This window comes from Strongylocentrotus purpuratus, unplaced genomic scaffold, assembly GCF_000002235.5.
Source record: "Strongylocentrotus purpuratus isolate Spur 01 unplaced genomic scaffold, Spur_5.0 spur5_scaffold_10, whole genome shotgun sequence".
Classification (NCBI taxonomy): domain Eukaryota; kingdom Metazoa; phylum Echinodermata; class Echinoidea; order Camarodonta; family Strongylocentrotidae; genus Strongylocentrotus; species Strongylocentrotus purpuratus.
The window spans coordinates 19,681,770-19,702,310 of NW_022145595.1; the positions used below are offsets into that span (position 1 = coordinate 19,681,770).

General features: G+C 37.7%; 1 protein-coding gene across 1 annotated transcript; it reads left to right on the forward strand.

Annotated features, from left to right (window-relative positions):
- Positions 1-6,587: 6,587 nt before the first annotated feature.
- LOC593217 (scaffold attachment factor B2) lies at positions 6,588-16,385 on the forward strand. The gene is made up of 8 exons (XM_030979712.1): positions 6,588-7,369; positions 8,617-8,769; positions 9,243-9,362; positions 9,783-9,813; positions 11,745-11,854; positions 13,312-13,461; positions 14,246-14,474; positions 14,703-16,385. The coding sequence occupies exons 2-8, from the start codon at positions 8,635-8,637 to the stop codon at positions 15,788-15,790; spliced, it is 1,863 nt and encodes a 620-aa protein (XP_030835572.1). The 5' UTR covers positions 6,588-7,369; positions 8,617-8,634; the 3' UTR covers positions 15,791-16,385.
- The last annotated feature ends 4,156 nt before the right edge of the window (positions 16,386-20,541 follow it).

The window sequence follows — 20,541 nt, forward strand, 5'->3', positions numbered from 1 at the left end:
CCCATCACCACCATTCAACTTCCTGTCGGCGCTATTCAGACGCAAACCTCTCATGCTATCTTTAGAAAACCATTTGCTTTATCTTGCACCCCACTGTCGTTCTTCTCCCCACTGGCAGAACATGTTCTGAGCCAACAGCTTATTGATGCTTTTAAAGGGGAAGAAAAAACTGGGGGCGTCTCCTTTCGTGCTTATCTTCAAAACAGCCAATTAGCAGAGTGTTCTCTTATCGAACTTCAACTAGAGGTTTTCAAATGCGTGTACAGAGGCGTGGCACTCAAATGCGTGACTTGGCAGCTGGTCGCGACTGCGCAAACCAGATGTGATGCACGTGATGGTTACAAAATATTCATGATATTACGAAATATGGTCTTGTGGCATCTGTTTTTTTATTTTTTTATTGTGTCGTCTGGGATTGGTTTGTGAAATTGTGCCATCTGCGTTTGTTTTATTTAGCTGTTTGATCTGCATTTGCTTTGTGGAAACTGATTAGGGAGAAATTTTGTTTGGATTTAATACTTTGAAAGAAAGTTGGCCAGATCAAACTTTGTGATTTTTCACTTTCTATTAGTTAATTAAATTTTTTAAATATTCCTGTTCAAAAGTGAATAGTCAATATTTGTATCTTGCTAGTTCACAAGATGCCATGTGAAGAGCATGAGAATTTATGGGGCGTTCAGTAAAAAGAACTGTACTGCATCACCCCTATAGATGGACTATAACAATAATCATTCTCTTATTATTGTATATCTTCTTCTTCTTCTTCTTTCAGTAAAGTACAGACCGCCATTGGCGTATTATCGTACTTGTGCTTGTCGAGTGCCCAGATGAATAGTGCAAGTAAAAAATCTCACTACAAGTTGATACTATGTGCGGCTAAAAAAACAGGAGAGGCTTAACGAAGCCTCATTTGTTGCACCCCCTGCTTGAAGATCACTAAGGAGGTGCTGTTGACTATACTCGGGGGGAGGGAGTTCCATAGTCTGATCGCATCAGGAAAGAATGTCTTTTGATATGTTTGGGTTCTGGCGAAGGGGACTTGGAACTTGTCTGGATTCCCACGTGTAGATGGCCCAGCGGTTGGAATGAGGTGTACGTCAGCTGGAATGTCAATTAGTCTGTGGATTATGCAGTAGACCATACATACTCTCTGTTGTGCCCTTCTTTCCTGAAGTGTGGTCCACTGGAGTTGCTTTATCATATCAGTTACGCTGCTTGTACGCCTAAAGTCTCTTAAGGCAAAGCGGGCATAGCGACGTTGTATCATTTCTAGTCGTGTGATGTTCTTCTGGGTAAATGGATCCCATACCACAGCAGCATACTCCAGTACTGGAAGGACAAGTGTTTTGTAGCACAACACTTTTGTCCTGAGAGGGCAGTCTCTGATATTCCTCTGCAGGAAGCTGCTAACAGAATTTGCCGACTTGGCAATGACATCTACATGGTGATTCCACTTCATGTTTACCTGGAAGTTAACACCAAGGTATTTGGTTTTCTCAGTTTCCATCAGAGGCGTTCCATGGATGCAGTAGGGTGTTGAACTCTTGAGTACCTTCCTCTTATTGGTAACATGCATAACTTGGCATTTATGCGGGTGAAATTGCATAAGCCAGTCTGCTTCCCATACTTGAAGAGCGTCCAGGTCCCTCTGCAGTTGTTCAGTATCTTCCTCTGTCTTGACCTTTCTGTACATGATGCAGTCATCAGCGAAGAGCCTCACCGTAGACTGTGCTGAAACATACTCTGGGAGGTCGTTAATGAAGAGGAGGAAGAGCAGAGGTCCGACCACGCTACCTTGCGGAACCCCTGAAAGGACAGGTGATGTATGTGACGCTACTCCTTCAAGCAGAACCCTCTGGGAACGGTTGCTGAGTAGACTATCAATCCACTCATGGGTGTTGTCTCTGATTCCATAATAGTTGACTTTGTACATCAGCCTACCATGGGGAACCTTGTCAAAGGCTTTTGACAGGTCCAAAAGAATAACATCAAGTTGTTCGCCATCCTCAATACCTTTGGCAAGATCATGCACAGTTAGTAATAATTGAGATGTGCATGAGCGCTTCTTACGAAAGCCATGTTGGGCATCACTTAAGATGTTATGGTTGTCGAGATGATCAAGAATACTACTGCAGACAATATGTTCCAAGGTCTTGCACACAATGGAGGTCAGTGAGATTGGTCTGTAGTTTTCCGCTTTACATCTCTCTCCCTTCTTGAAGATAGGAACTACATCAGCTTTCTTCCAGTCATCAGGAATAATGCCTTGGTCGAGTGATGCCTGAAAGAGGATAGTGAAGATGGGTGTAAGCTCCATGGCAAGCTCCTTCAGGAGCCTTGCTTGTAGACCATCTGGACCAGTAGCCTTGTGTAGCTGCAGAGTTGATAGCAGCTTGTACACTCCAGCAGGATTGATGTGGATTTTGTCCATGTCTGGATAAGGGCTTTGTCCCTTGTCTTTGATGGTGTTCATATTTTCATCCTCGTTAAAGACAGATGCAAACTGATCATTCAAGATGTGTGCCTTGCCAGTGCTATCTGAGATGGTCCTTCCACTTTGAGCTTTAAGAGGTGCTACTCCAGTGTTGTCATTCCTCTTGCTGTTAATAAAGCTCCAAAAGTGCTTAGGATTTGAGGTCATGTCTGGACTTATAATGTGATTGATGTAGTCACTGTACGCTTGTTTGCAGGCCATCCGCGAAGACTTTTTCAGATCTTTGTACTTTTGGAAAAATATTATAGTATAAATGACTGCTTTGAGAAACATAGTTGTTTGTATACCCTCAAGGGAAGGTTACAATCGAGCTATTGCCCGAGGCTTGCCGAGGGCAATAGCTCGATTGTAACCTTCCCTTGAGCGTATAAAAACAACTATGTTTCGAAAATTAAAGCAGTCATTAATACTTTTATATACCGAAAAGGGTCATAGAATACATGTGCGACTTACCAATCATGGTAATCAAGTTTGTTTACGCTATCGAGACAGCAGCAGTGTAAGGGCACAAAGTACATACAAATACGTGTGTGGGACTATGAATAGGCTGGATTTTAAGTGTTACTGAAATATGCTCAGAATTCAAGTAAATCATCTATTAAATGACTATATTAACAGACAAGAAACAAGTCAAAGGTAAGGACAAGAATCAGTGCTTATCAATATAACAGAAATTTTGCATGAAATACCATCAGGAAAGCTATCTAAATTTGTCAGAAATAAGCGACAAACACCAAATTCAGCGCTGCAATGACGCACAAAACGGCGTAGAATTCAACTTTTCATCCACCAAATGAATTCAAACACTTGCATTATACAATCTTCAATACCTGTATCACCGTTATCGCAAGCCATTAAATCACAATCTATATGTAGACCTAGATCTACAGCTAATAATAAGACTAATTCACGTACCCTTTTGGTGTTCTTGCTGTCTAGCGACCAATTCGCACACACACAATGTATGGTATTCTCGATCGCTCAAACCAGTTTTTAAGCAAGACTGAACTATTCCCGGTAACTTGAATTTTACCCTCGAACTATTACATGGACGTGGCATTTTTTCGTTTATTTACGGGAATGGCTAAAACCATGACTGCAATTTCGACCAATCAGATGGCTGGATTTCTTAAGTGAGGTATATAATTTGTTATATTTCCCTTGATAACTATATATAACCATAGTAGGGTCATTGCTATCATTTGGAAAAAATATTAAAATGCTTCTTTCTCCTACAAGGGAAAGCATCCAAAGAATGTTGATAACTTAAAACCTAAATATAGTTTGTGTTTCAACTTTCAAAGAAACATTCTCCAAAATATTGAACACTACAGCTATCAAACTTATCAACGATTACAAAACCATGATCTTGCTCAATTCTTTCAAAGCACACCATCCAACTCTCCTAGCTATTTATGTCTCATTCAGGGGGGCGTTTCACAAAACTTGTCATCAGTGACAAATGACAGTTTTTGTTATAAGCTACTGAAATCCTTACTTCTGATTGGTTATCAGCAGATTTGTCACTGATTTTTGTCATTTGTCATTGAAAAAATGTTTTGTGAAGTGGGCCCCAGGAAGTGCATTACAGGACACTGGTATACTTTGCAGTTCATCGCTTGTTGAACCCAGCTCGTAAACCTTGATATTAAAGGGATCCGGTAACTTTGTCTTAGATCCTTTAGAAATAATCCTTGATTTAGCTCATGCTGCAATGGTAATTATAAACCTTTAGGTCAGTCAGGAACTCCATCACTTTTACAAGCCGATCGCCTGTCTGATTATCAAGATATTAATGATTGGAATTACAAATTTTGAAAACCGTTCGCTGAACGGTTTTCATAACACTATAGTCTATTGGGGAAAACGAGTATGGTAAAACCGGTCACTCAAAGATTTTTTACTTTTTGAGGCACTTCTTGATCATTTTGAAGCGCAATTTTTTTAGGGCTTCAATATTACACCATATCACAGCCACTGGTAACATGTAGGACCGTGTATCTCAGATTTAACATTGTTAAACGATCCCTTTAAAGCATCCCATTCTAATTTCTGCCTATTGAGCTCCAAGCAATGGGTGGAAATATCAAACACACCGGCCCATATAACGTGTTGTTTGTTAATCAATTGTTAATCGGGGAGGAGGGGAGATGAAAAATTGACAATCGCGACAGATCAAGGGATTATAGGTCACTGCTTTATTAGCAAAAGAATCATGGTAGATGTCGAGTTTCAGAAGAGGAATGTTCGTAAATGTGTGGTTTTGGCTGACGGTTGTTTAGGGTGACTCCAACCATTTCATGAAAACGCAGAGTTGTTTGTATGCGCCGCCTTGCTGTTGTTACTGATCAACCGAATTCGCAAGGTCTATTTTTCTTGCTCCATATCACACCTGTTTTTAGAAAACTCTTTTGTTGGCATCTTTGTCTGTAATGCACAGGATTATAATCAATCATGCAAAGATAATGAGCAGTTATGGATAGTTTTACATTTGTAGAAGCGGGCATGAAAAGCGGTACATTTTTAAGAACATAATTCATTATAGAGGCACTGAAAAGGGAAATCAATGCACAGGTAAAATCCTTAACATTCAATATGAACCAGGTTATGAGATCGACATCGTTGAAAATTATACTCGGTATACCGGAAATAAAGTTAGTGGCACTAGGGGGTTTATGAGGATTTGTTTAAATATTGATAAATAGAACAGGTTACCCCGGTATGTTTAACTTACAAGAAGGATTTTGACAAGAAAAATCATTTGAAAATTATGATTGTTATACTTTAATTATCTTTATTATGGCAACCATTGATTTCATGTCACTTTTGATTTGGAAGTAAGACGTCTTTAAAAAAAAGTAACAGGTTCTTAGTTTCCACCCTGCAATGACCAAACTAAACATCCTCACCAAACGCTATGAAGACTAGACATCTAGGGTTTTCAGAATTTGTAGGTTTTATACTTCTCTATTATTATGAAAGTTGAAGAAAATCTAAATTACTTTTTGATTTTGCTCAGTGGTAGAGCAGTGGTCTCTTAACCGAGAGGTTCCGGGTTCGAAACCAAGTCAATGCCCTCGTGCCCTTTGGTAAGGTTTTAATTCTCATTACCAAGTCGCCCGGAGAGGACTTAAAGCTGTCGGTCCCCTGGTTGCTTACTTACAATAATACAAGCATACACAGGTAAAACAATAATCAACATGCAGCCGACACTTATCTGTGTACAAATCTATGCCTTTTGTAGGCTGGAAGAACAGTTACCATTTTAAAAAATGGTTTTAATTTTGCTCCTACGCAAACAGAGGTATAGTTCACTATTAAGTAGTTTCCTGCATGTATTACATTTCTGAGAATGATGTATTGTAGCCAAAGATAAAACTCTCTCTTGTAGTCGATCTCAATAACCCATACAGAGGAGTGCTAGGTCAGGCGTTCATTAGACAAGCCTTCATCTGCATAAGTTCTAAAACCTCTTCATTGCTGTTGCCATAGTGACGAATCAACAGTTCCAGGGCTCTGTCGACAGCTTCCATCGCTGGAGCGATTTCCTCACTGTCAAACAAATTGTAAAAAGGAAGAGAAAAACAAACAATGTGATAATTCATCAGACACCCAACCATGTCACAGGTTTTCCGCTGGTCAGGTGGGGGCACAGCGTTGGTGGTCAGTTTATTCTGGACATAAACCCTCATGTCTTTGGCATATTTCCCAACGCTTCGAGGATCAATCCCTCTTGTAATGGCAAGAGCATTCTGCAGCAAAATAAATTGAAAAAAAGAATAAGAAACTAAATGGAACTTCGACTGCACGCAGTCGAAAATGATGCCTCATACGACAAAAATTAGCTTGGAAAAAATAGTCTTTTAAAGACGTCAAAATGACGTCGTTTTCACGTCGTTAATACGACAAAAATTATCTTGGTAAAAATAGTCTTTTAAAGACGTCATAATGACGTCGTCGAGAAGACAAAAAATATCTTGAAAAAAATAGTCCTTTAAAGACGTCATTATGACGTCATAATGACGTCGTCAATGCGACAAAAATTATCTTGGAAAAATTAGTCTTTTGAAGACGTCATAATGACGTCGTAATTACGTCGTCCATACGACGTACGACGTGTTTACCACTTTACGACCAATTTATGACGTCTTTAAGGTGGATATCTGGTAATTAACATAATTTTTTAATGGTAAAATATTTTACAGTGAAATTAGCATATTGGTAATTGGCATTATGAAAATTGCCAATTCAATGTACACTTAATTAAATTATGCGCATAATTAATTAGGCGTTCATGAATAAATTATGCGTTAATTAACTTTATTGGCACGAAGCTCCTATGAAAACTTTTAGGGCTACCAGGTTGAGTGACATGTCATTTTAAAGCTATTTTCATGTGCAATGGGACTACAGTCTTTAATATTCAAATAAGAATTGTTTTGCATGTTAAATATAAGAAAAACCATTATTTAACAGAAAAGTGACCCTAATTATGTCTTTGAGAACAGTTAGTGTGGAGCTCTGTGTAATGTAAGCTTAGTGTTTATGTAAAGATGTGTAGTAACACACATGGATAATTCAAACTCTCTCCTCCCAGTGACCATTCATTAATTTGATCATGTCTGTGTGGAGTCATATAGGCTGTAGTCCAAACCATCGTTCAATGAGTCTGATAAAAGTCAGACATCTAAGAGGCTCAGACCATGTTTGAATGGTTTGTGTGTACATGTAATGTCTGCATCTAAAAGCATTCATGACACTATGCTCATAAAGCTACCCTCTCATCAGAGAACTTGTTCAGCTTAAGGAGTCAACATTTTGTAACTAATTTGGTTTTTCTTGTTTGTTCCAGGGAGATCAGCTGGCAGACAAGACGTAAGTATTTTTGTATACTGTCTACCATTAATTTTTTGCTTACTTTTGTATTTATAATCTGAGGATGATTACTGTGTAAACATTAAGAATGTCAAAAATATTAAAATATTTCTTAATAAAGTAGGCCTAGACTTCTTTTTATCCACATGCTGATAAGTGCTGAGTCCATGAAATAGGCCTACATTGTCAAAATGCCTCTTATGTGTTAAAAGAGTTATTATGATAGAGATGAGGTGATAGACTGTGTCTTTACTTGCTTGCATATCACAATGTCAGCGATGTTGTGTTGCATTATGCTATACATTGGCTAGTATTTACTTGACATCGGGCTTAGGAAAGATGATTGTTAATTAAGTTGTTAAAAATACTAATTTAGCCTAAAACTCTATTAACACTGTAGCATGTTATGAGTGTAAAACTCTGCATGTGAGCTGCCATAATCCATGATGAATAATACACGAATGGGATATACGGCTTGTATTAAAAAATGATCCAGAAAATCTTGGGTGCTTTATAATATTGAGAAACAACTTCGCTAGTCTATACTCTCGATATTTTCCACAGGGGAGGTTTGGACAAATATGTTCCCTTCTCTTTCCTAAGTACACGTGGACAAAATTCTGTCAACCTAATTGATTACCCTATATAGTCATATTTGTTTCTCTTTCTCAAGCCCATGCCCTTTGCTTGTATTTTCCATAATACTCTTGACCTTGTCATTTAGACTGCACTGTAGTATGTTTGGATAAGGAAGGACTGTTTAAATATGGTATAACCGTGTATTGTCCAGGGACAAAGGGTGTGGTGTGTGCTTGAAATAGTCCTATTTTTTTGCAAATGTTCACTCCAGTTTGGTTTGTAAAGCCATCTATTCAGTTTCCATTTTTGCCAGAAGCAAGAGTTTTAATCAATCGTCAGTTGCACAATGGGTTCGTGGATTGTAATATGTGATGCATATGTTTTTGTGAGTAATTTATGTTCTCAGTAAAAGCAGGACAAGTTGAAACTTTGGGGAAAATAAGAAAATGTCAATTTTTGAGATTTATGGTGTCAGAATATCAGTCATGACAGTCATTGTATAATATGTATGCTAGATATTACTTGTCCTAGATGAAAAACTATCCCATGTTGGTAGATAATCTCAAATTATAAATCAAGTCGCTTTTTATCTGAATCCCCAAGTGAGGCAAGCACTGTCATGAAGATGATATTTTCACGTTCTTCATTTTGTTATTTCTTGTTTTCAGGAGGAACACGAAGATCCCATGGAGGAGTTGGAGCCAGATGAGTTGATGGACGGAGAGTTCCTCCAGGTAGACTCCACGGGTGATCAGTCTATGGATGGTCTCTCACAAGAGAGCATCGATGCTGGTGGTTTAGACTTCCAGATGACAGATGAGGTATAAATCTCTCATCTATCTTTAATATAAGATATAAGAAATTAAATGAAGGCATGTATTCCAGGTGCTGCACTTTGAGGAAACTTTTGAAAATATGCAATTTATATCGGTACATGTGTTTGTAGTTACAAATATCAAGTGGCCTGCTAAATTGAAACCCTCGAATTTTTTTCTTCTAAATGTTGCAGCTGAACTACAAGGGATGTGGGATAGATTCTGCTTCCCCTGTCTGATAAGTTTTAACTTTTAAGGATAACCCAACCTTTAGAATCATTAGCAATTTCTGATCATCAAGAGTGAGTACTGACACTGAAAATCAAAGGATTGTGCAAAGTAATTGTAAGGATGTTGACCATGAGTGTTTAATGATAGAAGAGTCTTCATTTTAATTCAGTTGTAGTCACAGTATGCCTCGGAGCCTTCCATTACATGTATTTCTTGATCACCATTCATCAATCTCTTTGTTTTTGCAGGATGTAATGGGGAAGATTGACCCTGAGTCTGTTATTGATTCAGTGGAGTGTGACCTTGATGATATCAATGATGATGCTATCAACATCACCGCTGACGATGATCAACTCCTCACTGAAGATGTAAGTCCACTCCGCAGAATATCTACTTATTTGATCCAATTGTCTGGCAGATTTACAGGATTATACCTAACATTTTAGATATTTGAATGTGATGAATGTAAGTGAACCACAAATAACAAATTTCATCTTTACAACATATCTACAGAACAAGCCTAGATTATGTAACATCCACCAAGCGACGGACATGAGCATTTGAATACATTTAATGAAGCTCATGTTAACATGAAACATGTTCAGCCAGCTAATAGAAACAAAGAATAGAATTTAATTTAGTTTGTATAAAGACTGAAATTGTTTCTGGTAGAAGGAAGGAAAGATTAGCATATTCTTTACAAGCGCCATGAGCACCGAAAGGTGGACCTGTGCACTATACAAGTAGCCACTATTATTATTATTATTGTCTTTTCATTTGCTATACAGGAAGCATGTGACCAGGTAGAAGAAACGAAAGGTAAGACCATCGTTGCCCAGGCAATAACTGCTAGAATTATGTTAGACATAAGATTAATTGAAATTGAAGCACATTTGTATGGTTAATTAAGGGGGTGGGTGGGTATTTTAGTGATAGGTTTAATATTGGCATGTTTCTGTGGCTTTTACAACAAGAAGAGAGAGATACGGGAGATTTATAGATTGCGTGAACTCTTGAACACTAGAACTCTTGAACACTAGATTACTTGAACTCTGGATTGCTGGAAAGATGTTACAAGCATTCTGCTACAGAGGCATGTAAGAGATGGCCTTTGGATTGGTGGAGGATCATTTGAACAGAGGAGTGGCAAGAATAGAAGTAACCTCTGCAACTCTACACCAAACAACTGCATTTTGCCAGATGAAAAGTGAACATCAGAATGGCCAAGATGTTCACTTGCCAGTGAACAGAAAAACTTGTCAGCATTGTCGAACAGCATTTCCCATCTACACAATCTGTAACTGATGATGAGGTTTTTGCTGTTCATCTTGAGGAGTACCTGGAACTTGGGCCATGTGCAGATACAACTCATCACCTCTCAACATCATACACTGACTTCCTATAAACTTGCAACCATGAAGGTTGGTTAGTCTTGGTGGATATATGATAACTGCATGATTATCATTCACCACACCAAATATCAACAGTTGGCTGTGTTTATGTGCTGGACAGGTCATGGAAAGAAGGCACGTCACATAAACATAGGGTGCGGTTATTGCTATCCTCAATCGCTGTCATCTTTCTTCAGATCACCGAAGTCATCACAAGAAATGCAGTGTATTGGCGAAGGACTGGTGCTCTGAAGGTGACTTCCATGCCTTATTGTTTGTAAGGTATGTCAACTTATGCTGGAGCTACAATATCAAGTTATGGCATCGATCAACATTCAACATTCATGGACAGGAAAAAAGTAAAGCTTTCATCTGCAGCTATAACAGTGACAACCGACTTTTTACCTTTATCTGTAAGCAGAGAACATGACAATAACCAATAGAACAAGAAATTGCTCTTGCAGCAAACACTGAGACTGATATCTTCTCAGCATCATCAAAATCGCCCAAACCACAGCCATAGCTTCATATCTCAGGGTTTAACCAATGAACATGGATGTCAACACTCTTTAAAGGCCAATCAATTTCAGCACACCAACTGAAGATTGTCAATGTGACTGAACTGTTTATGCTGTATGAAAAGCCACAGAAACGTAAACATTGCCAAAGTTCTAATAAATCATTAAGAATACACATTCTAAATTTAAGTTGAGGATATATAAAAATGTTTCTACAAGTATAATGTATTGCCTTTGCCATATAGGGAAGTTGCTACAGATCTAGGTAAGTATAGCAACCGCCCAGCTTCTGACCAAGAGAGAAGACGGTGCAAGTTAACAGATTTTGCTGTTTCAATTGTGGTTTCCTAATAATTTCCTTGTTTTCAATCACTTTTCACGGCTATGAAATATCTACCCCCATGACCACATTTAGCAGCAAATATTTTTGGGCTTATAAGCTCTACTTATGAAGATCACTTTGCTTCAAAGTATTTGCCTTTTTCTCACCCGATGACCTTTTTGTATTATCTAAAATACTCCAGGGTAATAGGAGATTGATAATGTTTGCTTTACACTCCTGATGAAGTTCATTTTGGCCCTGCATAGAGACTGTAGCAATATATTCTGGACATTGAGAGTGTAATGAATAAGAGCTTTTGTGACCTAGTCCTATTGAAGTTTACTTCAATGGCGTAGATTTCAGGAGGCGTTGCCCCTCCAATTTTATGATTGTCTGCATATATGGTTTTTTACTTTGAAGTGCCTCACAGCAATTATCTTACTCTGGTAGGTAAATAAATAATATCTGTGCGTTTGACTGGCTCCTTACAATATTCACTTGTTGATGTTTATTCCATAGAGCGTCGTCCGGGTACTGGAAGGGTCGGAGGCCGTAACCTCTGGGTGTGTAATCTCTCCAAGACTACTCGTGCTGCCGATCTGAAAGCTGCCTTCAGCAAGTATGGAAAGGTAAGATTTATTGACTATTCAGTTGGCTATTCTGAATACAGGAACCACCCAGCCCCTGTAGGCAATGGGTTAGGAGCTTTTTTTTTTTTTTTGTTGTTACAGTTTGCAGCTATAAGTCATTCGCTAACTACATTAAAAAATGAACTCCTAGCATCGTGGCCAAAAGGATGTAAATATTATTATTGAAAAAGATGATTAGTTGTTCATTTATGGAGAAAAAAAGAAAGAAAAACATTATTTTGTTAGTGCTCACTATAACCCTGATTATACAATATCTTCTAAGATAGATATGTAGCAATCACATAACTTTGGTCATAATGAAAAGTTCTCTTCTGATGTGAGCTTTGTTTATTTAAAGTTTTCTTGATTCTTCATTTGAACAAAATACCCGGTAGAATGATAAAATGTGTGATTTGTTTAATTGTTCTTTTAATATCACGTGTCATCACCTGGCTGGTATAAATCCAGTCAAGTTGAGGTCCATGGTTAAAATATCCTACTTGCAAACCTTTAAAATTGTTTGTGCATGGTAATCGGAATTCCCCACCTGACTGTACTGTGGCCTGTGGGGCCAGCAATCCATGCTAGAGTAACCTCACTATGTGATTATTATTACATGTATAGATTACCTGTATCTATCATGATGATGTCATTTGTGAGACATACTAAATAAGTCTCTCTGGGCTCAAACATAAACAGCAAGACAGATTCAGTATTAGATTATGAAGGATCTTTAAGTTTGTTTTTTTGCTGCTATTACAGACAGCACAATAGCAATCGAAAAATCTGTCTATTGTAAAATGCAAAGGTGCCTTTCAGTTACCCTTCCTCCACATACTCATGGCGTAATCATTTCCTTCCCAGCTAAAGATTAACAAATTCAATTTTTTTTGTTTTTTTGTAGGAAGTAATAGATGCCAAGATAGCTATTCCCTTTTGAACCACCCAAGGCCTAAGACCACACATAAACTTGATGTCAAATCGCCTGATAAATTAACTGAATAATATGTACACATCTTTTTTGTCCCTATTTAACTCACTTGTTTTTTTTTAATGATGAGAAATTACTCCAGAAAATATTATTGCTTTTTGGAAGCGAACTTGATGAATTGATTAAAGATCAATTGAGGGATATTCAATGTGATATTCACATGCTTAATTTGTATCAATGCACATATGTATAGAAATCAGAAGTAGAAAGTGGTGCAGATTTCTTCTCAGGAATGATTCTAAAGAGAAAATAATAAGCTACAAATGCTTGTAAGAAATGCTCCACTTATTTCATAAGGGGTTTCTGATTGCAACCTGTACGATCTCTATGCATGCAAATATAATTTGGGGGGCCCAAAGTTTTTTTTAAAATGGGGGGGGGGGGGGCCTTGTGCACTGGATTCTTGTTTGTGTCAAGCCCTGTTGTAGGACATCTTGCTTCATTGATCATTGATCTCTCCTGTTAGGTTGCTGGTGCCAAGGTCGTGACCAATGCTCGTAGCCCAGGAACCTTGTGCTATGGCTTTGTGATGATGTCTGCTAGCTCTGAGGCTCAGAGGGCTATGAACCATCTCCATCGTACTGAGCTTCACGGAAGAACTATCCACGTTGAATGGGTAAGAATTAGCTTTAAGAGAGCTTTAGAATTAACCAGTCAAGCTTTCATCCACTCCTATGACTTTCTTAAGCCAAGTCATTACATATTCATCTCAAGGCAGCTAACAGCAAAGAACTGTTTGAAGAGTCACTTGGCTTGAAAAAGTCCACATGATCAGATGAAAGCTTTTTACTGAAGGAGGGGGACTACTTCAGCATGTCTATACATCCATTTAGATGTCTATATCTTAATAAAGAAGTTGAACTTCAAATTTTATATCAGTGTACACCAGGGGAGAAGATTTCATTGGAGCTGTATGAACTCAAAATAAAGGGTTCAATCGTCCGCTGAGAGTCAAGAAGGGCTCTAACTAATAGCACTTTATACAGAGTTAACGCCTTCCTGTGTTTGCTTGTGTTCATGAGATGCTCCCATATTGATTCTGTTGTCAAATCTTCCGTTAGATGAACGTTCCCAGGGGTATTTCAGTACTTTTCTACAATTCAGCCACAAAAGTAGAATGCAAATAATTGATTCTAAGAACTTTATAATACTGGTCTGTCAGCTCAGGATGGGCCACATACAAAATCTAACTTTAAACTAAACGTCACAGGCTTGTGAAGAGCTGATAGACAGTATATAGAACTGAAGCAAAATGCTTCATTTGTTTTTACAACAAATCTTATAGATCCCTGTTCCTTGAATTTAAATAGAGACAGTTTAAGATATTGTCAGTGTCATTATCTATGGCAAATATGATTGTCATCGCCTAGTGATTGCAGCCTTTGTCATCCTCTTCCCAGGCTGGTAACGACCCTGTACCAGGAGGTAGGAACCAACCTCTGATCCCACCATCCCTGCTTCTAGCTGAGAAGGAGAAAGAGAAGGAGAGGGAGAAGGAGAAAGCTAAAGAAGTGGCCAATGCTGCTACCGTAGCAGTGAAGACAGAGAAAGAAGAGGAGGCAAAGCCTGCTAACGGTGAAGAGAAGACTGGAGATAACGTGGACATGAAACCACCTGCAACATCCCCAGGTAGGATAACAAACAATGCAGTTTTCAATCATTTCTAAATTGCTCTGCCAAGAAAAAGGAAAAAGAGTTGACTTCAAAGTTTGAAGCTGGGACCCCAATGCAAGCTTCTCACCAAATTGCACTGCCCAAAATGTAATTTATTTTTACAGAGAATATCATGTTATTTTGTATTTTGTTATTTGAAACTAATTTAGAATATTTACACTTCATCTGCTTATTATCTTTCAGCTGGAAAATCCCCTGCCAAACCAGGTGAAGAGAAACCAACCATTACGACAGAACCAGGATCTGAGGTGGATACCACAGCACAGCCAGACAGCAAAGAGAAGACTGATAAAGACAAAGAGAAGGACAAGAAAGACATTCTATCATTTGGAGAGGCTGAGAGAGAGATGAGAGAGGCTGAGAGACGTAGAGAGAGGGGGAGAAGTGATCAGTTCAGGAGGCAGCGAGACTTGAGACGTCGCACGAGGGAGGAGGAAGAAGACAAGGTTAGTAGGGAACTTGAACAGCAGCTCAAAATCCTACAAATTAAATTGATTCGCCATCGCATTGAGCGAGAGCACCGTGCAGCTGTGAAGCGCACAATGGATGCCAGAGGTATGCCCATGCATGAGATGGATGCATACATGGGAGAGCAAAAGCGGAGAATGGAGACGGGGTTGACAGAGCAAACAAGGAGAGAGGAACCTGCTAGGAGAGAGGAACCCACAAGAAGAGAAAAACCCACTCGCAGACCAGAACCTTGGGAAGAGAATTTCCCAAGAAGAGATGTCAGAGAAACCAGAGAGCCTAGAAACGCTGCTCCCCCACATCCGAGGCAGGAAGCACCTCGCCGTGTGGATCCACCCAAAAGAGAGGAACCTCCCAGGAGGGAACCTCATGTTCCTGGGCGCTTTGGTGGAGAGAAGGATGAGAGGCGTGAAAGAGAGCCAAAGAGGGACAGAGGTAACTTCAACCAGGACAGGAATCGATTTGATGCAGGGGGTGATACACACGCTCAGCGTAGATCATCTCCAGTAAGAAACAAGCCCCAGGCAAGCAGAGGGGATAACTGGAAGCAAGATCATCATAGCAGTTCATCCAGTAGTGATACTAGAAGAGTCACCAGTGGAGACCATGACTCATGGAAGCAGAACCAGGCTACCCGTCAGACCAGTGACCGTATAATAGAGCTCAATAATGCTCTTGGTAACCTCCTAAGCAGTATGAATGCAAGCACAGGTGCGTCTAGCTATGGATTAGAACGGCACAATTTACCAGCTGATACTCGATTTGATTCATTCCAAGGTACACAGGGGATGCGAAGATTCTAAGATTCATTCATCTTTTGTATCCTCGATTCATGAGTTCTAAGGTCAGATGTGTTCAATTTTGTGAGAAGGTTCTCTAACTATATGCATCTTGGTATAGTGCTCTTTATAAACAAAAATATTCACTGTGTTCCTTTTTTAATTGAATAACTTCTTACGAAGAATCTAGGTGACATATACATTTCACCAAATTTTAGGGTTTGGATGTTTCAATTGAATTTCGGAATATTCCCTTATCAAGTACTGTCCACTGAAGAAAAAAAAATGAGTTGAATTCTCTTTGTGCTGAAAGTTATGCAAGCATTTTTCTTCCTCAAAAAATATTTTGGTTTAGTGCCAATACTCTCACCCATTGCTATTCCCTTTGTAAATACTCCACGTCTTCTATTCCTCTTAAACAGTATTAATGAATAATCTTGTTATAAAAACTCTTTTCTACCTTTCAAGATGTGTACATTATGTCCTGAACACACATGACATTGAAGTGTGCATTTGTTTTTAATTTATTATATTTTTGTTGATTCAATTTAGAGGTAAGCAAATGGTGTGTTGAATTTGAACATGTCATTTTTCATTTTTGCAGCTTTGTTAGATTAAGTATCGTGTAAGAAAAAAAAACATTGATATTGATCAATACTGATTTGGTTAGAAGATGAAAACTTAATGATATCACACAGTTCTTTTGTATGAAAAGTAGTTAAAAGAAATCTAAATTATAAAAGGAAAAATAGTTAACTAAAAGATAAATTTAAAGAGAGGGGGGGGGGGGGGGGGGGGGGGGGGCGGGGGGGGGGGGGCCCCCCCCAAAAAAAAAAAAAAAATTCAAAGAGAGGGGCCATAATATTAAACAAAAGGCAAAATATTAAAAAAGGAAAAATATTAAAAAAGGAAAAATATTAAAAAAGGAAAACTATTTAAGAAGGTAAAATATTAAAAAAGAAAAAATATTAAAATAGGGTCTAAAAGATAAATTTAATCATTTAAATGTAACCCTTTTTAATCATTTGCTTGCTCTATTTATTAAACCTCAAAAACACCCCTTAATTATACTTCGGTGAAAGAAGCCCCACTACCGTGCTGTCCGTCTTGAAAATGCATAGGATGGGGCCTTGTTCACGAGTATACAGTATAGTCGTGGTACAGGCCCCATGTCCGTGTTGTAGAACATGCAACGCCGTTGCGCGGGGCCTATATCACGAGTATATATAGCGAGTTGAATAGGAGACTCGCTAATATATACTCGTGATACAGGCCCCGCTGCTGTGTTGAATTGTGCGCGATGCCGTAGCGCGGGGCCTATATAACGAGTATATAAGTATAGTCGTTATACAGGCCCCGCTGCTGTGTTGAAGTGCGCGCGATGCCGTTGCGCGGGGCTTAGATCACGAGTATATATAGTGAGTTGGCTGAAGTTAGAAGCCTAGTTTAAAATTATAATCGATTCAAAACAGTTGCGGGGCCTATATCACGAGTATGCCCACATTGCTAATTAGGCAAAAAGCCTTTGAACAAAAGCATGAAAAAAGGGTGAAAACTACATGTGTACATTTAGCAATATGGGGGGGGGGGGGGGGGGATCTTCTGACTAGTTTTGTTCAGAATATTGCTCATAGCTAGAAAATTTGGTTTCTAGACCAATACCTTTTTTTCCGTAATCTGCTTCAGAACACAATGTTAGCAGTCTTTGTCTAACTAAAAAAGGTGTAAATATCCTTACTATTTTGAGAATGTTTAGGCATCCTATTGCCGTGAGTAACATTCCTACAGAGACATTTTTCTTTCTTTGTGATATTGTGCAAAAAATGCTTTTTGTGATATTCTGTCTTTCTGAGTTGTCTTTCAAGCTGTTAGAGAAATCTGTGTCTTTCAAAATGACAGATATTTGTTCAGATAGTTTCTATATAACCTGAACTTCTTCGAGTTGGAAGTATATTCCCCTATTCCCAAATATCCCTCTGCCAGTCAGTGTATGGTGAAATTGTATAGGTTAAAGACTCATGAAAAAGGATAGGTTAGGTTTTGAAATCTATCGCACATGTGTACTATCGCCCATTAAAGCACAACAAGTCACAACATTGTCTATTTGATAAGAGGAGCTGTTGCATCTATAGTTATGCACAACTTGGATTGGTTTAAAAACAGTTGTTTTCTTTCTATCACACTTATGCCCTTTTGCCTGACAAACTCAAGCTGGTCATAGCAATCGGTTTAAGACAGCTAAACTAAAATACTTTATTGCTAGAATTGATTGAAGAAAAGCCAATTTTTGTTTTGTTTTGTTCATTTAAACAGAAAATGATATATTGTTTAACATTTCATCGATGATAAAATAGATTATTCATCCCAAATCACCTTCAGGACATTTGCTTGCAATTATATTTTCATCATTTGCTTTATGTATATAGATCATGATGTGATGCAGATGAAAGCTTGAACTAAATACCTTCCATTTGCTTATTTTTATGAAATTCATGAAGCATAAAACTGCAGGAACACTTGAAAAGCCCATGAAAACACATTTAAATCGTTTCATTTGAATAAGTTGCATTTAAAGCAGGTTAGAAAAAGAATGAATTAAAAAAAGAGATGTGTAAAAAGAGTTATTTTTGGTGTTATTTAATAAACATGTTTGATTCACCCTATTTTTCTCTATTTAACAAAAACCAATTGAAAATGTTTCCAAAACTGAAAACAAATCCCAACTCTCACCAATTTGGGAGATTTTACCTGTTTAATAGTACAGTTCGTGTTGATAATTCAAAGTTATAAAGCATCAATGAGGTGAATTTCACAAGTTTTATTGCGGTTTTAAATCAGAGAGCATTTTCAAGTGTTCGTGTTTTATCTGGAAATTGAGCAGCTAAGGTTTTATCATCATGTAGATAGAGTTCCTATGTACTTTTCATGTAGTCCTAAGTCATATTTTATCATTCCTTTAATTCTTCTTTCATTCTACTTAAGCCGAGTTTTCAATTTGTTGAACGAATTGAACAACTTAGATTTTAAAGAAAATTCATTGATGTACATATATCGCACTCATTGTCATCTACATGTATATTAATGTTCCAGTGTTTTACCCATAGCCCACATTTATTGATAGATCTTTCACAACATAATCCTGTGTTTTTGAAGTTAAATCATTAGATATCCAGTTTAAGTCACAAGTAAACCATTTGACCCTGCCCCTAATAAGAATCATTTCCTGGAGATACTTAGAAAAAATGAAAGTATTTAAAAGTTTTGTTGTTGTTTACTCTTGCCTTTCGTAAAGACAGAAGAAATTGGACAAAATTTAGGATGAATTCAGTGTAAATGAAGACTAATTTAAGGTTCAAAAGTTTGGTATGAATTTTCAAGACCCAATATTAAAGTGATAGCAGAATCTATTTATTCATGTTATTAAGTGCCTTTAATGAAATATACGTGCCATATCATATGAAGAGGAAAAAAGGACTTTTTTACTGTCTTATTGTATGAAACAATGTGTTTAAACAAACTTTGCATTAATTAGCACAGCAATGTCCAGAGCAGAGTTGAGAAAAGACCATTTTTTTTTTGGTTCATGGTACTTCAAAATGGCAACAGATTGAGTTTATCAAACAATGGTTCTGTGTTTTTTTCCCTTGTAACATTGGTAACATTAGTGTGTCTATTTGAACGGGTTTGATATTTGCCAAAAATGTACACTGTGTGTGTTTTATACAGTACTCGCTTCAAAAGCTCTCTTTCTCCATCAACTTAGGAGTAAAGATGGCTCTGTATGCCCTTTTGTATTCAAGTTGGACAGTTTTTGTATTCAGGTTTAAAATCGGCTTTCAGCTGCCAAAGTACGCTCAGCATTCGCTGTTAACCTATTTCAGAAGAGATCTAAACCACTGAACAATTCATTATTATGCAACGTCCATTTGCGGAGGTTCGATACAGTGTGTTGGATAGAGATATCCTGTAAACATTAGAATGCCGTCCTTGTGTATTGCAATTAGGAATTTTATTTCAGACTTTGCAATATCTCCTTGACTTGAGTTTGAACAAAAAAGAATTTGTTATATGTTTACAATCCAATGTGGGATGCTCTGATGCATTATGGAGAGATAGCTAGTTTGCAGACAAAAAGACAAAACTACAAATTATAAACTCCTGCTACGTGTTTTTAGAGTTACCATATCTGGCAAGTACCTAACTCAAATCATATGTTGACAGCTAAAAAGAGCATTATTCTGATGTGGTACTTAATACCATTTTCACTTTCAGTAGATAATACTTTCCTGTTGCAGCCCTTTAATATCGTTCAAATAATGTGATGAATTTAGCCCAAACTTAATGAAGTCTATTTGTTTATAACCCATTGACTTCCTCTATTAAAGAAAGTAATTACTTTGAAATCCCTTTATCAATTAATTCCATGTAATGTAAGACTTTTAAATGTTGAGTAAAACAAAAAAATCACCAGTTTGCAAACTATTCATTGTAGAAATGTATGTGTTATAATCCATCATTTTCATCATTTTAGGAAAATTAATTTGTGCATTTTTGTGTAGCCTGCAGTGCCCGCACGTGGACATGTATTATGTTAAGTATATATCTTACTTTAAGGTTGTATTTTAAAGAAAAAAGAGCTTTATATATGTGTATATTTACAGAGAAGTTTTAAACACACAATGTTCGATAAGTCCCTGGTCTTCATTTGCAATAACACAATCTGTTGATGATGTTGCGTACGTTCTCTTTCATTTTGCCGTGTTCTGAAAATTGAT

What these genes read in the sequence shown, in the direction of transcription:
- LOC593217 (XM_030979712.1), top strand. Translation starts at nt 8,635, where the DNA reads ATGGAGGAGTTGGAGCCAGATGAGTTGATGGACGGAGAGTTCCTCCAG. An exon ending in CCAGGTAGAAGAAACGAAAG is followed by an intron (nt 9,814 to 11,744) that starts GTAAGACCATCG and finishes TTTATTCCATAG; the next exon opens with AGCGTCGTCCGGGTACTGGA. An exon ending in GAACTATCCACGTTGAATGG is followed by an intron (nt 13,462 to 14,245) that starts GTAAGAATTAGC and finishes TCCTCTTCCCAG; the next exon opens with GCTGGTAACGACCCTGTACC.